General features: G+C 43.5%; 1 protein-coding gene across 1 annotated transcript; it reads right to left on the minus strand.

The window, feature by feature from the left end:
* Positions 1-3,842: 3,842 nt before the first annotated feature.
* Positions 3,843-10,602, minus strand: LOC309370578 (nuclear body protein SP140-like protein). Its single transcript, XM_081912493.1, has 7 exons — positions 10,595-10,602; positions 8,730-8,871; positions 7,791-7,956; positions 6,816-6,914; positions 6,147-6,257; positions 5,165-5,307; positions 3,843-4,070 (listed from the first exon to the last, which is right to left on the minus strand). The coding sequence occupies exons 2-7, from the start codon at positions 8,868-8,870 to the stop codon at positions 4,026-4,028; spliced, it is 705 nt and encodes a 234-aa protein (XP_081768619.1). The 5' UTR covers position 8,871; positions 10,595-10,602; the 3' UTR covers positions 3,843-4,025.

Genomic DNA, 10,602 nt, shown 5'->3' on the forward strand with positions numbered 1-10,602 from the left:
ATTATTATATATTATATTATATATAAATAAAATTTATTATTATATACATAATAATAACTTTTATTTATATCCCGCCCTCCCCAGCCGAAGCCAGGCTCAGGGCGGCTAACAACAATCAAATAATCCAACATTCTAAAAACATTTCATTATAAAAATTAATTAAAAACAAATTGATGGCAAGCGTTAAGCAAAATTCTGTGCAGATTGCCAGAGGAGGGAGTCAGGCTGCGCCCTTACCAAAGGCCTGGTGGAACAGCTCTGTCTTGCAGGCCCTGTGGAAAGATGTCAGGTCCCGCAGGGCCCTAGTCTCTTGTAACAGAGCGTTCCACCAGATTGGAGCCGCAGCCGAGAAAGTCCTGGCTCTAGTTGAGGCCAGCCTAACCTCTCTGTGGCCTGGGACCTTCAGGATGTTTTTATTTGCAGACCGTAGCTTCCTCTGTGGGACATACCAGGAGAGGCGGTCCCATAGGTACGAGGGTCCTAGGCCGTATAGGGCTTTAAAGGTTAAAACCAGCACCTTAAACCTGATCCTGTACTCCACCGGGAGCCAGTGCAGCTGGTATAGTACCGGATGAATGTGATCTCGCAGCGAAGACCCCATAAGGAGTCTCGCTGCAGCATTCTGCACCCGCTGGAGTTTCTGGGTCAGTCTCAAGGGCAGCCCCACGTAGAACGAGTTACAATAATCCAGTCTGGAGGTGACCGTCGCGTGGATCACAGTGGCTAGGTCAGGGCGAGAGAGATAAGGAGCCAACTGCTTAGCTTGGCGGAGATGAAAAAATGCCGCCTTTGTTATAGCTGTAATCTGTGCCTCCATAGAGAGGAACGTATCGAAGATTACACCCAGACTCTTAACGGACGGTGCTGGCACTAATTGCACCCCCGCAAGAGATGGGAGTTGCCCCCCCCAATCCCATATCGTCCCGTCCCAGCCAGAGGACCTCTGTCTTCGAAGGATTTAACTTCAACCAGCTCCCACGTAGCCAGACATCTTGTCAGTGTGTCTGGGGCCGAGTCAAACATAATGCCATGTTTGTTGTGGGTTGTTGTTGTTGTTTTGTATGGGGACTAAACTGGTGTTTTTCCACTGGGTGTGGTGGTGACTGCATCTGGAGCTATAAGCCTCCTGATTTAACAGGAGGTCTGAAATCTGAGCACCCGCCTATGTAAATGTGTAACTAGAGCTGCTTACAACACAGAGAGAGACAAAGGTGCTGTGAGATGCCAGCATGCAGAGAACATAGAGGTGCATTTTGAATTTAGCAATAAAAACTATGTTTAAATTCTCTCTGGGATGAGGATTAGAGGGAGAATGTTTTAACTGAACCACTGCTAGTTCTTTTTGTTACTTTGTAACATTTAAGTGTTTAAGACAGATGCTTTTCTGCAGTATAGCTTTTAAAAGTATTTTTTCCCCTACACAAGAGTCCAGATTTCAGACTTCCATTCTACAACTCTAAAAGGGTGTGGAGGCAGTGTCATCTAGGGAGAAGGGGTGTGGCTGGGGAAAGTCCAGAGGGCCAGATTGAAAGGTATAGAGGGCCACAACCAATCCCCTGGCCTCAAGTTAACCATTCACTGTCCAAATTGAGGGGAAATACCTCCTTGGGGCAAAGTGTGAATGAGATCCAGGCAAAACTGAGATTAGCTGAAGAATGGGAGCACCTTTCAGTGATGCAGAATTTAGCGTAAATTGTATCATAATACTTTCTCACATCCCAGAGAGTGAGCCAATGAAGCCTGTTTATTCTGCTTGCGTTTACTAGTCTTCAAATATCAACTTCACCTCTCCACATGCAACACTGTGAAAAGTTTTTAAGAGAACACATTTTTGTCCCTGGACTGTGTATAGTCATGCACCCACAAGTCTTGTAGATACACAAGACAAACTACTAATAATGTTCTTCTTTGTTCCTCCAGGAACATAAATTGTTGTTTATAATGTGCCTAATAATGCTAGCACTCATCACATATGTGCTTGGTACATAGTTTTTTTTTCAGTAGATGGGAGCCACTATTTCATGTATTGTTGGTCAAACATTTTTTCCCTTTTTAATACAGTGGTACCTCAAGGTTAAGAACTTAATTCGTTCCAGAGGCCCATTCTTAACCTGAAGTACCACTTTAGCTAATGGGGCCTCCTGCTGCTGCTGTGCCGCTGGAGCACGATTTCTGTTCTCATCCTGAAGCAAAGTTCTTAACCTGAGGTGGAGTCTGTAACCTAAAGCATATGTAACCTGAAGCGTATGTAACCCGAGGTACCACTGTAGTTGTATCCTCTTTTTGATTCCAGCTGCTTTTACCTATGGAGAAGAAAAGTGACCTGTGGCTTCTCAGCTTCCCACCACAGCCTGCTCTCCATGACACTGTTTCAGTGAGGCTGCTGAAATTGGATAGCCTCTTTCAAAGCCAAGCAGCATGGTTCCAACAGAGGTTGGCAAAGCTGGAGCAGTCCAAAGTGAGGAGGAAACCCTCACATAAGAAAGAGAACAGAAGGCTGCAGGTTTGCATGGTGGTGTGGTAAGTTTGGTTGTGACCCACCTGGTGTGGCCTCACAACCCAGCTGTGGGTCCTGATGACCCAGCTGTGGGTCCTTCAGCCTGTGGGTTGCAGACATAAGGTGTAGATTAAGCTGCAGAGGGTGGTGCATAAGAGCCTGCCTTGGGCTCATATTGTTATGACCCAGTTTGTGGGTCAGAACTGGATTGTGAACTTTAAAACAACAGCATTGCTGTGTGTGCCAAGGTGATCAGGCCTCAGACACACAATCCAGGATCTCTCTTTGCAAGGAAATATATAGACAAATAGCCAGACTAAAGTTGAAAAGCTTTATTTCCTGATCAGACATTTACAGACTGGGCATCCTTTCTGGAAAAGGGTAAATAAAAATTGGAGTGAAATAGTCATCCTATCTAAGCAGACTAACGCTAATCCATACACATACCAAGGATGGTGTGATACTTATACATACAAAGGATCCCGGCCAGTGATCCTTGCAACAAGCAAAAATAGAAAAAGACTGAGGCATGAGAAGGTGTTGCAGACACATTTGCCGCTATGGACAAGGCCAGCCCATCCACGAGGTCAGGTGAGATGACTGCCTCTGGCGGCAGGATCCACAGGCGTAGCAGATCCCAATGTCAATTTATTCCCCACTTGTTCCTGGTGTACATCTTCACTCACCCCTTCTTCCCTGGCCAGGGGGTGGGGGGCACCATTTGGTGGTTTACCTCAGGTTTACCTCAGGTCTAGCCCTGGTCCTGTCTATAGAGGTTTGCTGGGTAGCCTTCTCCCAAATGGCACTGAGACAGAAGTTTTACATAGACAAAGATGGGAAGCAACATCCTCTCCAACAGGATCTAGAATGCCATAATGTTGCAAAAGCAGCAAAATCCATTGGCCAAATCCGGGGCTGTCCTAATGTCCTCTCCTCGTTTCATGAGACCAGTGCAAGCAGCAAAGTCCAGATTTGCTTGCATCACAGTTCCAACTTGATTCTTCACACCTCTCATTTACCAGCCCCAAGCTCAGTTCTTTGTTCTTAGCCCGTGGAAACAAACAAAAAACCCCTCCAAATGCATACACATATACACATCCTTTCAATTATGCTGTCACTAAACAGAGTTGCTAAGGACATTTTGGCTTGGTATCAAGGTTACTGCTAAGTTTTCAGTCTATCTGGGTAATAGGCATTAACTTTAGAATGAAAGCATAGGGTAAAGTTAAGAGGTTTTAAAAACAGCAAGCAAGTTAGCACCTTTTGGGATGGATGGCTCACAAGTCTGAAGACGGAACGTAAGAAATTGCTTACAGAATAGAAAACACTTCCCAAAATTTCTTAACAAATTTATCTTCCACTACTTTTCCATCTACTGAAATTACCAAACCCTAAAGGGAGAAGATATCATAGCATTCACTTTGATATATATGGAGACCATTGCTTGATTTAGTTCTATTTTACCATCGCCTGTCAACTTTTTCTCAACAATCTTCCTGAAAAGATCTGGGACATGAATTGCAGTGTATCAGTGACCTCTCTCCTCACAGCACACAGCACACAGGTCATCTGGCTGAAATGGAGAAGAAAAAAATACAACACCTGTCACTGTGAAAAATAAAATTATTGAAAGCATAAGAGAGAGACAGAGGTTGTAATATGTGATATTTCTTGTCAATATTCCCCAAAAGGAGGTTTAAAAATACTTTAATATAGAATATTCAGTTGGCAGGTATATCAACATCATCAAAACATGTAATGGTGTAGGGAAGAAAATATAATTTGAAACAGACTTTTTTATTTTTGCTTCAACTGATAACCTCTAGCAGTTTCCTTTAAAGGTGATCCTTCTTCTTTTCTCAATTCAATATTTATGTGGAAACGAGAGGGGCAGGAAGCTAATGCATGCAACGTTTCTTGGGCCCTAAGGTGAGGGTGGGTAATCAAGTGTGCCCTTGTAAATGCTCTCACCACTGACAGACCACCATTGGTAGCACTAGTAATGGCCATGGTTGGCATTTCAGCTTCTGAGTAAAGAGGATCTCTCTGTTGCCTGTTTTGGATTTCCTCCCCTCATATGTTGCATGTGTGAAGCCCATCCATGAGGTCAGGTCAAGCCATTTGCCTTGGGTGGCAAATCTGACCGCTTAACCCACTGTTGTGTAACAGGGAGGCACAGAAATATCTTAAGGAATAATGTGTGTGCATGTGTGTGCCATATATGTGGAAAACACAACCATCTGGTAAGAATGTTTAGTAATTATTTACCTTCTAAATTCTTGAGGATTCCGGTTGTGGCTTCAGTATTTCTCCCCACTGAAACAATCACATGTATTGGGTTTACTCTGAGGCACTCAAAATGAACTCAAAATAAATTAGATCCATAAGTAGCACCTTACTATAAATCATTGTTTAAAAGTCAGTAGGAGGACATGTCATTCTGCCAGGACACTTTGCTACTGGTCTTAAGGTGGCCATACTTGAATAATGTTTTTTTCATGCAACAACAGTGCATGAAAATTATTCACACGTGATGCAGGATATTATACCAGCCATAAAAATACAATGTGTGGATAACTGGAAAGCCTTGATGCTATCACCTGAAATTCTTTGGCATTACAAGTAAAAACTGATTTTTTAACAGATTTTTATACCTGAACTGCATACCTTTATTAATGCTTCTAAGGAAATCCCGCCATAGCGGATACAGCTTCTCCAGCCTTTTGAACTTTTATATCCTCCTTTAGCCTTAAATTCTGATGGTGTGAACCATGTTCCATCGGAACCCTTGATACATTTCCGTGACTCTCCTATGACAAACAGATAAGTCACATCAATGTGACTCACTTATCCCATCTGGCAAATTTCACTGAAGAGAGAAAGAAATTTCGCCAACAGGAGATTCTTTTCCAATATGTACTTAGGGAAAAAGATATGAACAAAGATTGTGTCATGAACTAGGGCTGTGCACCAGAGTTGACCAAGTAGCAGGCCAAAACTGGCATATTAGGAGGGACTCTGGCATCAGACAAATTAGATACCAACAAACACAGATCACTAGAGGTCAGGTTGGATGGCCCAGAGCAATCAGTGGTTGTCAAGGGGTGGGGCATTAGGCAGAAGGGAAAGGTGGACATCATGCAGGAAAATCACAATGAAAGACCCTGACTTACCCTGACTTCTGGGATTAGGAAGGAGCCTGCTTCCTGAGTGAAGCCACTTGCAAAGGAGCAGGATTAGCACCTCTGTTGAGCAGTTATTCAGTGGAAGCACCTATCCTGTGTGCTGCAGGGCACTCCTTTGCTAGAGGCTTCCCGGCAGAGAAACTGCTTGCAAAGCAATAGCATAGACCAGGCAGGATTGGAGTCTCTGCTCACTGATCCTGCAGCTGCATTGTGCTTTTTGCAAGCAGCTTAAACGCTAGGTGGGGTGGGGATCCCTCCAGGGCTTCTCCAACATCTCCTTTGCACTTGGACACGGAGAAAAGGCCAAGAGGCTCCTTCTTCCCAAAGCCAAGCATTCTAGAGAACATGGTCAGCCAGGCCTTGTGCTATTGCACAACCAAAATATTTTCATCTGCTGTTGGTATCACATTCCTTTAGCAGATGCAATCCCATGTATAATTATATTATTCCAACACAATGGTTACCTGCTATGAATCTTTTCTTATACAAAACACCTTTACTTCTTCCACAGCGTACTTTCAGTGTTCGGACCTCAACACTCAAATCTTGTATTTCATTATTCTGCATGCCTTTTCCTAGATGAAATCAAGAAATGTACCATATTTTTCGCTCTATAAGATGCACCAGACCACAAGACGTACCTAGTTTTTGGAGGAGGAAAACAAGAAAAAAAATATTCTGAATCTCAGAAGCCAGAACAGCAAGAGGGATCGCTGCGCAGTGAAAGCAGCGATCCCTCTTGTTGTTCTGGCTTCTGGGATATCTGCGCAGCCTGCCTTCGCTCCATAAGACGCACACGCATTTCCCCTTACTTTTTAGGAGGGAAAAAGTGAGTCTTGTAGAGCAAAAAATACGGTATGTCAGCTGTTACAATACCCATGTTTTGGCCTTCCAGAGAATGACAGTGGTCTTACCAGATTAATGATCCTGCTAAGAGGATGTGGTACGAAGTGTGCATTCACGTCAGAGTGGAAACAAAACACTGTGACTGCCCCAAACCTTTGCAGGCACAAAGTCACTGAAAGCAAGATTACATGTGACTGTCCTGATAGCTTTATTAGCACAAATAATCAAGAATGCGGTAGTGAAACAGGATGCTCTGTCCCTCATTTACGGACTTCTGTTGAACTCACTTTGTTGCTCCCCAGGGGACGCAGGTTTCTTCATTTCTCCCTGGAATACTTTGCTGCTCCCAGGTTCTGCGGCAGGACTATTCTGAGCATGCTGGAGAACTGAAGAGGACATGTGTTAGGAAAACAAGGGCATTGCCACCTTAATGTTAAATTACCGGTAAGTGGCGAAAATGAAGTGTAAATTATTTGTAGCTTATGAAAGAGCTGAGAGGCTCAAGTAAAGTTCAGGTGTAAGGTTTGCACAATCTTAACAGTGTGCTTGGTTCTTCTAAGGTGGCATCACCAGCTTTGAAATGTTAAGTTCATGAACACACTCTCCACATCCCCATGGCTTTTAATCTTTCACTGTATTCAGCTCATAAAAATATACATATATTGGTTGCCTTTTTGCTACTGAGTTGAGGTTTTATTGTTGACATAGGTGACCTGAAAGTGTGTCGCCTTTAATATGGGCCTGCCCATTCCCTGTCATCACTGAAGGCCTTTTCTAATCATTGTATATCCTGCAAGCATACACCTTCTGGTGGCTGGAAGGACCCTCTCCACTATGGCCTCCACATTATGGAATTATCTCCCCTTGCAGACACAATGGGCACCTATGGTGCAGGTGTTCCACCTGTTGGTAAAAACTACAGACATTCCTAGACATTAATTCTTAGTATTGGCTTTACTGAGTTTTGAATATTCTGGTTCATGTTTAATTATTTAAGGGTACTCATTTTACTTTGCAAACCACCTTGCTATTCTTCACAATAAAAGGCAATCTATTGGAAAAAATAAACAAAATACATCATCATCATCATTATTATTATATCCCAAGAGACAGGCAGAGGGTTGAGGCAAAGTGAATGCATGGCTTCTACAGGATTTTGTGGCCCAAAGACTGACTGACTACCGTTTCTCAGTAAATGCTGATGACTTTTCTATCTTTAAGGCTTATTTGTTTGGTTTAGCACAGCCAACAAGATAACTTACCATTTTCTAGGCTTTCGTATAATGGCTGTAAATTTTGATATGCTTCCAGGTTCTCCTTGCAGAAGATCTCCTTTATTGCTAACACATTGGTCTGAATGCTGTCAAGGACATTGTATACCACTTTCGAAATATCATTTGGTTGTGCAATTACCATATCATACCATTTCTAGAAAGAAACAATACAGGCTTTTAAAACATTTTTAGAGAGAAAATGCAAAGTAGCTTTCCTATTTCCCACCAGATCTAACAGCAGATTACAGTACTTGGGTGGTTATCCTAGTACAATCAAAGGAAGCAAAAATTGTCAAGGCAGTTTTAACTTCCTTTGCCAGATTCAAATATGCTGCACACTTAGCATCCCTCAGACCAGCTAATGTCCTTTCCTATGCTTTTTATCAATGCCAGAGAAAGCCTCAAGGCATTTGGCCACTTGTTCTTCAGAAACAAGCCACAATCTGCTACTGTTATGGGGTTAGTCTTCTTTGTTTTTTCCTGTGGCTCACATCTCCCCACAAACTTGTAAGGTTTCTCCTTCCGTGCAAAGTTTTTTGTTGTTAGAACATTTTTATACCAACTGTTCCTAAAAAAACTCAGGAGCGATGAGTGGAGGATACTCCCTGAATCCTGTGGGGAAGGTTAGGCTGGGAGAATGCAAATGGCCTATGTTCACCCAGTGAACTTCATCATAGAATCATAAAGTTGGAAGGGACCTGAGGATCATCTAGTCCAACCCTGACTGAGTGAAGTTGGAATCCAGATCTTTGCATCCAAGTCTGACTCCCTGTTCATCATACTGCACTGCCTCTCATGCTGTGCTCCACCTATAACTCAGGAAACCTTTCTGGTTGTAGGGACAAAGATTTCACACTCTTAGTTTAGATGCACTTCACATGTCCAGGTGGAGTTTTAAAAAATAAATTAAATGCCTATAATAATCACCTTAAAATCTTCTTCGGATATTCTTTTCTTGTCTCGTAGGAGATAGAGAAAAGGGAAAGTATCTTTAATTGCATAAGAAATCTGTATTTTTTGGCCTCTGAACCACTGAAAAATTTCATCTGAAGTACCTGGCGCAGACATGCTATAAACAAAGCAAGAAGTATCACAACACAAAAAAGTCAATGAAAGCAATAAATGACGTGGCTATTTAAAGAAGAATTTCAAGCACAAAGTAAAGTACTGTAGAGCATACAAGCAGAAAGGTCCCATTAGAACAAGAAAAACATGTCTGAGGCTTGATAAATCTCTAACCTCAAATCAGGCTGTAGAATTGTGCTGCTATTTTCCTACTTCTACTCAGCTTTAGGTGTTCTGTGTGACTATTAGTAACTTATATGGGTATCCTTCTATATTTACTTTGAGTACCCAGCTGTAGCCAAAGTGAGATTCCAATGTGAATTTCGGAGCATGGATGGCTTCAGTTTAACTTAGATTAGCAAGAGTCACAAATAAACTAGGGGTGGGGGTGAACAGTGTTCAGAAAGAATGAAAGCTCATGAGTTTCATTTCAATTGCTCCCTTCCTCCAAGGAGCAAAGGGTAGCATACCAGGCTCTCCACCACTTATTTTATCCATACAACAACCCTGTGAGGTAGGTTAGGTCAAGATAAAAGAGACTGGCCCAAGATTGCCTTCATGTCTGAGTCGGGGTTTCAACCTGACTCCACCCCAGTAGCCAGCGAACATTCTGATCACACCACCAGATCCCTCAGGTCTTGGAGATGCTAAAAACTGTCTGTGCCCATTGATGGCACGCTGGCAGTCTGAATTGCCAGCGGCAAACAGAAGCTAGCCCTTTAGTCCAGTAAAATTAGTGTTTGACCAGATATCTGTAATAAAAAGCTGGGCGTTTCAGTTGGTAGCTCTGACAATGGTATCAAACCCCACCCCAACCCCTTACTCAAAATTATCTCCTGAGTTGTTCTGAACATTCTGGGTGCAAGGATATTCACTTCGCTTTGTTTCAGATGTGCCTTATTAGTTTCAGAGATACGGGTGTTTCTACTTCAGCAGCCACCGAACTTCTGGTACTCTCAGAGGCAGGAAATGAACACACCCTGCAGTTTTCAGTTTTAGGGTGTGTTCCTAAAAAGTTTGCTATCTTTATTCAGACTGCTTACCAGGGGAGGAAGAACTGATTTTATTGCTTGAGGAAAGTGAGCACAACTTGTTTCTTTAGATTTGAAACAGCTTGTGAGAGCTCTGGCCCCACATAAGTAAGAGCAGGAAGAGGAAATGGGGTTCAGGAGATGCGCGGTGCCCCTTTTTGCCCCTTCGTATTGGAGTGACGGGGGAGGAGTAGACGGACGGGAAGACATAAATCTTGCCCGCAACAGACGTGTCTTCATTTTGTTTTGCCCTTAGACCTGTTTATTGGGCGTTGCTTGCACGAAACTTAGGCAGAGGCTCGATTCTCCCCGATCTCTTGACGCAGCGCCGATTCGGATTTGTTTGCTGCGTTAAGAGGCGCTTCCGGAGTCTGTGGCAAGAGGGAGCCGAGCGCAGACTGGAAGCGCGTTTCCCCCGGCCTGCTTGTCTGCTTCATGGACAGAGAGATCAAGGGGGTTCTAGTGGGACTGTGCGCCCTCCGAGGAGACGGGGGACCTCCATGCCCACGAGCCGGAGATAACCAGGACTCTCCGGAGCAAGTGATACTTTACGCACTTGGCACGACACGCGCGCTTTAAAACAGATCGGTGGAATCAAGAAACGGTCCCTTCTATCAGGTACAAAATGGTGACCCGAGGAAGGCAACGCCCAGAGTTTTTCCTTTGCGCAGGAGATCAACCTGTCCCTTGACTTACCTTTCCCC

This window comes from Podarcis melisellensis (genome assembly GCF_964234715.1).
Source record: "Podarcis melisellensis genome assembly, chromosome: 5".
Taxonomy (NCBI): domain Eukaryota; kingdom Metazoa; phylum Chordata; class Lepidosauria; order Squamata; family Lacertidae; genus Podarcis; species Podarcis melisellensis.